The 10,964-nt window shown below is 31.6% G+C and overlaps 1 protein-coding gene across 1 annotated transcript; it reads right to left on the minus strand.

Moving 5' to 3' along the window:
* Nucleotides 1-5,673: 5,673 nt before the first annotated feature.
* Nucleotides 5,674-7,798, minus strand: LOC106336360 (cytochrome P450 71B11-like). The gene is made up of 3 exons (XM_013775172.1): nucleotides 7,719-7,798; nucleotides 6,412-7,295; nucleotides 5,674-6,341 (listed from the first exon to the last, which is right to left on the minus strand). Exons 2-3 carry the CDS (start codon nucleotides 7,285-7,287, stop codon nucleotides 5,727-5,729), a joined length of 1,491 nt encoding a protein of 496 aa, XP_013630626.1. The 5' UTR covers nucleotides 7,288-7,295; nucleotides 7,719-7,798; the 3' UTR covers nucleotides 5,674-5,726.
* Between the last annotated feature and the right edge of the window lie 3,166 nt (nucleotides 7,799-10,964).

Here is a 10,964-nt window from a genome sequence, read left to right on the forward strand (position 1 = left end):
CGTGTTCTCAAGGAGATGGAGTTCACGAAGTGCACCAAGGAACCTGCGGTATATCAAAAGAAACAGAAGGGGGAGCTTCTGATCATAGCTATATACGTTGATGACTTGTTTGTAACAGGGACTTCACTCAACGTTATCAAGCAATTCAAAGATGATATGTCAAGAAGATTTGAGATGTCAGACCTCCGGAAGCTTACATACTATCTTGGTATAGAAGTAACGCAAGGAGCTGATGGCATTCACATCAAACAAGAAGGATACGCGCAAGGTATACTTGTCAAGACGAAGATGGAGTCATGTAACTATACTCATGTTCCGATGCACACGAGTTTGAAAGTATCAAAGGCAGAGGAGGAGCCTGAGATTGATGCAACATTGTATCGAAGCATCATAGGATGCTTAAGGTATCTTCTTCATACACGACCGGACTTGGCATTTTCGGTTGGTGTACTAAGCAGATATATGCAGAGTCCAAGAGAGAGTCATAGAGGAGCAATGAAGCAGTGAAGCGTCTATACTCACGTTCTGATGCAACATCGTATCGAAGAAATGCGATGCACCTATTAATTTTTCAAATAGGCATTTCTACGTGGGTTTTGTCAAACATTATCGGGTGTCTCTGTTAACAGGGCTAAAGTTGCACAAACACAAAGATTATAAGAACTTCTCTTCTTATTAGATTTAGAAACTCTCTCAAAACTAAACCTTTCAATGTGTTTCTCTTGATGGAACATCTCTCCATGAGAACTCTTTATATAGGACAAAGCTACATCTTTTCCTAAAGGCAAAGATGTAGCTTCTTCCTATATAAAGAGTTCTCATGGAGAGATGTTCCATCACGAGAAACACATTGAAAGGTTTAGTTTTGAGAGAGTTTCTAAATCTAATAAGAAGAGAAGTTCTTATAATCTTTGTGTTTGTGCAACTTTAGCCCTGTTAACAGAGACACCCGATAATGTTTGACAAAACCCACGTAGAAATGCCTATTTGAAACTCTTTATTCTCTTGTTCTTCCACGCTGAGTCAGGTGAGAGCAGAATCTTGGAATATAAGAACAGATTTATTATATATAGAGAGAAAATTAGATGCTATAAAATATTATACATGCTTCTTTCATTGTAGTTTGAGGGCTGAGAGTGGTGTTTGTTGTGAAAAAATAATATGTAGTAGTTCTTTACTTCCCGGAAGTTGTAATAAAACCCATTACTCAGTATTGTCTCCAGAGTGTAAAAAGAGTGGACACCACAAAGAACAGAGTGAAAAGAGTCGTAACTAATTGAGCATTCCAACAATTCAGAAAACTTCTCCATTAGATATCTTTTTGAGTTTATCCCAAGTGTTGTTGCTTTTGTCATCCAGGTTAAGGGGAAAAACAGAGTGAAAAGAGTCGTAAAAATAGCTCAAAACCAGAGCTCGATTAGGAGGGCACTGACGCATATAAAATATGGTTTTGCTGAATATACAGATAGAGGCAAGGAAAGGAAAGCTAATCTTACTAGTATAACTAATACAACTTGTAAACAAATCATTATCAAATCAAATATTAATGAAAATAAACTATTTATGTATTTTGACACATTCAATCAGAGAAAGATTAGACCAACATGTCTCAGTAGTTCCACATCATTTTATCTTATAGCATCATTCACACACTGAAAACAAAAACCAAAATATCATCATATTAATTCTAAAGTTGTACCAGTTATACTAGGTCTAGTTGTACTAGTTATACTAGTTCTAGTTGTACTAGTTATACTAGTTTGAGTTGTATTAGGTGTACTAGTTTGAGTTGTATTAGTAATACTATGCGTTTTTCTTTACCGTGAACTCGAACTTAAAACACTAAATTCGATTTCGAATAAAATAGAATTGATTAAATATGACTATGGGTTGATCGTTTTGAGTTAAGGAAAAAAAATCAGTGAATATTTGAATAAAAATTTTGATTTTGTTTTTAAAGAAACATAAATGGAGGAAGAAGAAGAAGAATTTGGGTTAAAAGTCGGGTCAAGTTATTGGGTTAGATTACTGGTCGGATAATAATTGCACATATAGTAAATAAGTTGATGTCTTTTGTTTTTTTAGTTATTTATCTTTATTTTGTATTTAAATTAATGTAAAATCAATAAAAAATAAGTGAGAGCCAAATCAGATTTTTTTTTATCCATACGATCTATCTGAAAATTTGATTCTATAACTTAGTTCCTCTAATGCTATATAAAGGGTCCGATTGGAAACGCATATAGCTTAACAAGGCTAAATAGGAGAAATAATAAAGAGGGAATAATCAATTCTTTATTCTGTTATTCTAGTTTACTCCACATTTTCTTAGAGTAAAAAAATGGTGGAAAACACAGAAAAAAAAAAGACAAAACCAAATTGCTGTTTTCCAGCGTAACTAGGAAAAAAAAAACTTTTCCACCTTTTTCTTTTTGATTGGATGCATTTAAGAAGGATTCAGAGTGAAACAAATTTACTTTACTTATTATTACTCTAACAGTGCCATCCAATCACTCTCAAAGTCACATTGATGTCTCCACTTACAGACTAGATTTTGAATGGTTTCTATCTATAGGCTTAAGTGGAACTTAGTTATGGACTGATCGTACCAGTCTCCAAATGTCTTTTCCATAATTGGTGAGTTTTTGATTTTTGTCAACCATAACATTATTATTTAAAACCCATAACTTTTCCAGATGGTACAATATTGAAGTTCAAAGCCCAAAACTTTCTATTAAAGAGAAACTTGATAAAATATTATTTGCAAAAAAAAAAAAAACTTGATAAAATACGTGCAAGGCTTGAATTGCTTTATGTAGCCATCTTCTCTTCTAACAACGTGACTGCTACATGCAAACTTCCACCACGTTGACTGTTCCTCCAGCGAAGGTCTTCCACCTCTTCCCACCGTGAAGCAACATCTTACAATAAGCTTGAACCTTCTGATCAAGCAATTTTCACCTTACTACCTTAAAAACATTGCTAAGCAGTTTATGAATCAAATGAAAGATAGAACAAGGAACGTTCGAAATCAATCAAAGGGAGATCTTTGTTTGACCGTTACTTCACTAGAAGAAAGTCGGCTCTACTGAATCTTCTTCTAACTGAACAATAAATTCCAACATACCCATAATATTTTAATCAGAGAGACTCTACTCTAATACAAGGGAAAAATTAAATGAGTAGAGATTTATACTCCTGGAAAGATTTATGGATAATAAAATGACCACAAAACCCAACAAAGCAAACAAAATCTAAAGCATGTTAAAGGGGCAAAAGCAAGAGAACAACACACCAAAAACTAAAACGAATTGAAAATCCCACAAGGAATCAAAATCGATCATAAGATCAAAAATATTTACATAAAAACAACTAAATCATCATCATCACTCTGAAAGATTAAGAATTTGTTAAGAGAGAGATGAAGAAAGAAATTTCTCTCTCTAAGAGAGACGAGAGAGAAAGCTCCAGTGCCCACTTATATTCCCTATATATTAATCCTGGAATATTACGACATGTTTTCGTAGCCACGTGTCATCACGAAAATTATTCTTAGAATTATTAGAAAAATAAGTTGGTCCATATAACCATATACTATGCTTTTTATTAAATTAACTATCAAATTAATTAATAGTGTACAAAAGAATTTTTTTTTCCTTAAATAAAAGCTACGGAATTATATCTAGTATGGTTAACATATATATGACAATCAATGATTATGAATAATACATATTTGATAAAAAAAAATTTAACCTCTCTCTCTTTGTTTAATTTTATACTATTAAAAGAAATTAAACAATCACATTAATCATATAATAAAAAATATTAGATTTTTTCTTATATATTATATTTAAATTTTTAAAAAATGACTATAAATTACTAAAAATAGTAAAAGTGTCACATTAAAAATTTTGTGATCAAATGTTTAACTTTTTTTTGTTCAACCAAGATACAAATGATCATATATCATAGGGGTGGACGTTCGGATACACGTTCAATCGGGTTTGTATCAGATATTTCAGTATAAAGGTATAGAACCCGTTCGGCTATTTCTACACTTCGAGTCGGGTTCGGGTATTTTATGTACGGGTTCAGATATTTTGGGTCGGGTTCGGATATTTAAATTTTGAAAAAAATAAATAAATTATTCATTGCTTAAGTTTTTTTGTATTTTAAATATATTTAACTTAACTGTTTTTAAAAAAAAATATTAAACTATTAATAGGTTTGGAGATAAAACTTTAAAAATAGAAAGACACTACTTTAGTTGTTATTTTGAAATTTTAGATGCAACTTTTGTTAGTGCAAGAAACAAGAACTTGATATGTATTTTAAGTGATTAGCAAATGATTTTGTCCATAATTATATGTATATTATCTAATTTTGAGCCATAAAAATCATTAATATAAATATTTTGAATAAAATGAGATAAATAAACTAGAAATATAGAGTTAAGTATACTTATGTTTGGTGATCTTCGGATATCCATTCGGGTTCGGATATTACCCGTTCGGATTCAGAAATTACCCGAACTTCTGAAATAAATAATTTGTTTTGTTGTTCTAATTAGATGATTTTTAGACCGAGCCGGTGAATATATGCTAGACAAACATTTATATTTCGAGTCTGCACTTATATTCTATAACAGCTTGATATATTAGATTTGAACACTAATCTGTTAATATAGTTTGCCGGTCATTTTTTTTTCAAAATTTTTATTCTTAGATATGTATATAGAGTGAAACTATTTTTTACAGATGCCCATTTTTTTAATTGACACTTATGTAATTCACTGAATTCATAAAAAAAAAATTTTTAAAAAACTTAACTCATATCAATGAAACAAAGACGAGAACGAAAACACAATTCTACAGAGGTAGAAAATGAAATCACTTATAGAGAGTCGCTAGTAAACAAATCGAGAGCAGAAAATCTAATCATTTTTCGTCATTATACAATCGATGTTGCCTATTTAGTTTTGGTGATTTGTATCAGTTGCAAAACTTAATTTCCTTTTGTGTATATGAAGTCTTAAAAATAATTAAAATGAGATAAAATATGTTAACTCTTCAACAACGATGATATTTTTGATAGACCAACATCTATATTCATCATTTTATAATCGATAAAGATTGTAGTGTTGCAAAATGTTAAAATCATTTCATAAACAAACATTATTATAAGAACTCAGTCCGCGTATGCTCCGGTTATCATGTAGTCTGATAATATATATGGGAGGCAGAAAGCGCTACTGCGCACTTATATATGATAATATATACGGTGATTTATATATATAAGTAAAAAAACAGTATATGACAACAAGATTTTTTTTTTCAAATAAATAGTGAGAATTATTCTTTTGTAATTATGTTTTACCAACAAAATTAAGGAAATCCATGTGTTAGGCGGACTATCGATGGTGAAGTTCTCTTCTACTTTCATGTATGGTTAGTAGATTTTAGGATTCGTCAAAATATCACATAATATTTTTATTTTAAAGATGTGTTAGTTGGATCAAGAATTTGTAATCATTCTTCCAAATGATCCATAAATTAATTTGTTAGACTAGTTTGAACAAGTATTAGCGGGCATAAAACGTTGTGGTTACCCGAAATAATTTGGTAAGGATGGATTCACCAAACATCTTTCTTATTGATAATGATAAGACTTCAAAACACTTCCAAAGATTACATCTTATATTATGAAAATAATATTATATAAGAAAGTCAAGTCCACTGGGTAATGACAGGGATAAGCTCAAGTGGAACTTTCTTAGGACAAACAATTCCATATGATTCTTCAAGATCAACATCTTTTGCATCCATTCCTTCCGGGAGCTTCCAGTCGAAACGGTAAAGAAGATTGATAAGAGTCAAGTGTACCAAAGCCATACCCATACCCATACCAGGGCACATCCTCCTACCGCTACCAAACGCCAACAACTCAAAGTTTAGACCTCTATAGTCGATCTCATTGTCCATAAACCTCTCAGGGATGAAAACTTCTGGATCTTTCCAAACGTTTGGATTCCTATGAACTGCCCAAACATTGACATGAATCCATGTTTTCTTTGGAATGTCGTAACCAGCAATCTTTATATCTTTTGAAGCCTCCCTTGGAACTAGAAGTGGCACAAGTGGGTTTATCCGTAATGTTTCTTTAATCACCATTTTGAGATACTCCAGTTTCTCTATATCTTCATCTGTGATATGGTCTTTGTTTTTGATCACTTGTCTCACCTCGGCTTGCACTTTGTTCAGAACTCTTGGGTTTCTAATCAAATGTGTCATCACCCATGTTGCAGTTTGGGCAGAAGTGTCTATTCCAGCAGCAAGAATGTTCTGTAAAAACAAACAAAATAAATTAGACAATATATAGGGTTTTACTGTTAGAAGTTTTTTGATTACTTACCAAAAGAATTCCTTTGGTGTGGTTTCGAGTAAGTTGAAACTCTCCAAGTCCAATCTCCCCCCTTTCCATTCTAAGAAGCAAGGCAATGATGTCATCTTTAATACTCTCATCTTCTAAATGATGCTTTATAGCTTCATCAAAAAACTCATCCATTGCTTTAAAAACCTTCTCACATTTGCTATGTAATCCCGTGAGCCGATCGATTAGTCCGCCAACAATGGGGAAGAAATCTGCTGCTGCAAAACTTCCAGTAACCTCCATGATCCCTTGAATGACTTGGTCATAAGTGTTCTCAAGTTTACTCCCTTCAAGAGTTATCCCAAATCCAAGTCTACAAATCACACTTGCTGACAGTTTCATCAACTTGAGGTTAAAATTAACATGTTTCTCCACTGAGGCAGACTCTTTGATGAAATCGACCAAGGAGGCAACTTCTTCTCTTCTGATATGTCCAAAAGACTTCACCCTTTTCGCGGTGTAGAGTTCCACAACTGTCCACTTTCTCAGCTCCCTCCAATATTTGCTATAAGGAGAAAAGCCGAGATCGTTGCGGTTGTATGAAAGTCTTGCACCATACGTCAAATAAGGTCGTGAACAACAATCAACGTCGAACGTTTTCAAGACATCCTTCACCGTCACTGGAGTTGACGCCACAACCGTAGACACATTTCCAAACTTGAGGGACATTAGAGATCCATATTTTTCAGATAATTTGAACATAGAGCGATGAGGTTTTGATCCCAGTTGGTGCAAGTTTCCAATTATAGGAAGTCGTGGTGGTCCAGGAGGTAGGTTTTTCTTTGTCTTTCTCGTGTTATTTGTAATAAGTATAGATGCAAAGAAGACGATTGCAATAACGATATACCACGCATTCATTTTGCTTCCTACATATTATTTAGAGTCAATCAATTATAGATTAATTCTCTCAGTCTATTTAATACTCTCTCTCTCTTCCGATTTAATTGTGATTGTAAAGTAAATAATTTTTTCGTTTTAAAATTTCAATGCAAAACTTACTAAAAATATTTTTCGGTTTATTTTTCAATTGGTTGAAGTACGGCTATGTTCGTAGGCAATGAAGTTTTTATTTAAGAAATATGCAAACTAAAACTACCAAAAAATCACTCAAACGCTTATAAAGTTCTTTACACGATCAAGGTATTGGCATGCAAAAAAAGATGCAACACTGGAAAAAGTCAAGAAAACATATGGATACAAAACTACTCAATTAGATAGAGAGAATATGACTTTGTTATTTAATAATGAAACAGCTACATAGACAGAGAGACAGATGTAGGTAAGATTACCTTCAAGTCGTTAACTTTATGCAGAAGGTTTGATTTAGGGAGTGGGAGATGGAGAGAGAGAGACTATGATAGTTTTTTAGTTGTAATTGTATTGTAAGACAAGCAGACGGTGGCAATTTCATATTTATAAACATGTGAAAGTAAGATGAGGTTGCGATATAGTACATCACTAGTGAGATATATCAATTTGAATTTCTCAAAATATGAACATAGAAATTTATATTAATATTTATTTTGTATTTGAATTTCTCAAAATATGAACACAAAACATTATACTAAATGTTTATGTTTTGTGTTGAAAAGTTTTGGTGAGGGACTATTAAAGTAATGCATAATTCTTCGATTATAGGCATTTTAGATATTTGTTCGGATTAATATATATATATAGGAGTCTTAAATCTGGACAGATGCAATTTAGATTTGGACAAGAGTATTATCAGCTATTCTAATAGTAAACATTCTAGTTCGTCGTATATTTATTGAAACTTCCATTAAGTTGCAGGTTGTTCTGTTCTTTACAGAGAATCAGGATACAGTTCAATGAGTGCAATAAAAAAACATATATATGAACACAACTCAAAATTTTCCACTAATCAGTATGTCACCACATCTTTGGTTATAAGAGTGTTTATGTGAAGTTTTTTCTATAAAAAGAGTTTGGCCGGATCTTCACCGATCATGATTTAAGGAGCAGTATTTTTCAACCAATAAGAAATTAGTAATATCTTAGGCCAGCATTAACGGGACGACAAGTGCTAACGGGTGGAGTCCATAGCAAAAGAGAAAGCACCGACGCCAAATACGCTAGATCAAGCGCCGTGTTTTTTCAGTGTTTGCACTGTTTCACGGGCCCCACTGATACGTGGCGGCCCGTGATTGGTTCGTTTTTAATTTTTTTTATTTTCTTTTAAATCAGACAAAAAAAAATTAAAAAAAAAAATTTAAGCACCCCCAAGCATTAATGGTGTTCTTACGTGAGTATGTCTCTCGTTGTCATCATAACAACGTAGTAAGATAGAATTCCACCAGAGATACGAACAATGATAAAATCTTTCAAGATAAGGGGACACGTGTTTGTTTGAAAAATTGTTGTGGTTGTTAGTAACAACTTGTTACTAAACGAGGATGAGTGTATGACTTTGTTTGGTAACCACTGATCTGGAAAGATTTCAGCAATAACCGCAGGTTTTGACAATTATAATATACTTTTTTCGTTTCAAAATAGAAGATGTTCAAAAAAAATTTGAAGTTTCAAACTAAATAATATTTTTATATTTCGATGTATTTTACCTTTACTAAAAACTATGTAATTAATTATATTTTAAAGCTTATTTTATAATTAGTTGATAATGTTTAATTTATGTTTTAGTGATACTTGTTGTATTAAAAAACAGGTTTTTAATAATTGGGCATTACCTTAAAATTTCATGTATTTTGTCATAGATGGAGTATTTGTTTGTACTTTGTAGTCGCGTGTTAATTAACAAGATATGGCTAGTTCGTTATTTGCTTACAATTTCTAATTCGCCACGTGCCCTCGAAGCCTATAGCCCAAACGCATGTGTGAACAAACAACTTCCAAACTATTTTTTCGTCAAATTGTTGTAAACAAAGATTAAATTAATCACACGAAAAAAGTAAGAACACTTCAGAGAGAAAACATAACATTGGCAAATACATACTTTTAGAGTTTGTATATTAGTTAAGGAGTTAAGGCTTGGTTAAAGAATAAGTCTTAGTTAAGCGAATGAATAATTTACTATTTTTCAAACATGAATATATGTAATTGCAAAATCTGATATATATTTTCTATTTAGAAATTTTCTTTTTATCTACTGAAACATGTTTCCATTTAATCTTGATAACAAACTAATCGCTTGGACCTATACGATATATGCGCTCTATCCAACGGATATGTATTTACTGCTGCACCGAGATTTAAATTTCTGTAGAATCAACAAAGATGTAACCTTTGGAAGTGCTTTTGATGATCTTTTCATAATCAGTTAGCTAATTGTTTGATAAATCCATTTTAGCAAACTATTACTGGTAACCACAACGCTATAACTAGTCTAACAAATTAATTAAATGGATAATTTGGAAGACAAGTTACTAATTCTTAATCTAAATAATACATGTTTAAATAAATTATGATATGGCATATGGACTAATTCTAAAATCTACTATGGGTATGACTGGTTTCTCCGATACCACCCGCAAACGCAGTTTTTTGCGGTTGGTTGCGGTTGTTGACATTTTGCAACAACCACTCAAATCACTCTAAACCGCTCTAAATTTTTTAAATTCAAAAACTGGTTACAGTTATCGTTTGCGGTTGCAAGCGGTTGCGGAAGAGTAAATTTTTTTTCTTAAAAAAAACAATATAAATACAAAAATAAAAATAAAAATTCTAAATTGAAATAATAGAAATACTAAAATATGTCTATTATATTTTAATTTTTATTATAAATTTTAAAAATAAAAATACTTTTTATAATTTTTAAAAAATATAAAATATAATTTTATAAATATAATTTTTATATTTATTATAATATTATGTTGTTTAATATTTTTATAATTATATATAATGTAAATGTTTTTAATTTTTTATTTAACCGATGTTGTATTTGGTGGTTTACTAATCATAAGTACCCCGCAAACGCAATAATTTTTAACTGCAATAGTACTAGTCATACAAATCTTTTAAAACTGCTTATCCACCCGTCTGTAAACTTCCGCAACCGCAACAACTGCGGTTACACCCTAATATGAAAGTAGAAGAGAACTTCGCCATCACTTCTCGACATAACACGTGAATTTCCTTTTTAAATATAATCACAAAAATAGTTTACGATGTAATCGTTCAGTCTCTTCATCAGAATTAGCTTTCGAGTCCCTAGTGATGGATTTTATCCTTAACTTTCTATAATGTTTGTCTTCTCTCTTGTATTATTTTCAATTTTATTGGTGACAGATTCTATAATAAAAATCATTTATTTTTTTCGGAACTAATAAAAATAATGTTTTTTTTTTGCTAAAAATAAAAACAGATGTTTCATAGGATTCAAACTTCTCAATGCATGCATGTTGATGTTCGTAGACTTCATGCCATTCAAGAGTTACGTATCCAAATGTAGAAAGATTACTATCACGATATTAATATGGACGTTTAATGAGAACGTGTACGCACGTTACAGTGCGTTACTTGAGAATTACGTATTACTCATTTCAATCATGTCATAAAGT

Source organism: Brassica oleracea, chromosome C3 (assembly GCF_000695525.1).
Source record: "Brassica oleracea var. oleracea cultivar TO1000 chromosome C3, BOL, whole genome shotgun sequence".
Taxonomy (NCBI): domain Eukaryota; kingdom Viridiplantae; phylum Streptophyta; class Magnoliopsida; order Brassicales; family Brassicaceae; genus Brassica; species Brassica oleracea.

What these genes read in the sequence shown, in the direction of transcription:
- LOC106336360 (XM_013775172.1), bottom strand. Translation starts at nt 7,287, where the DNA reads ATGAATGCGTGGTATATCGTTATTGCAATCGTCTTCTTTGCATCTATA. An exon ending in ACACCAAAGGAATTCTTTTG is followed by an intron (nt 6,342 to 6,411) that starts GTAAGTAATCAA and finishes TTGTTTTTACAG; the next exon opens with AACATTCTTGCTGCTGGAAT.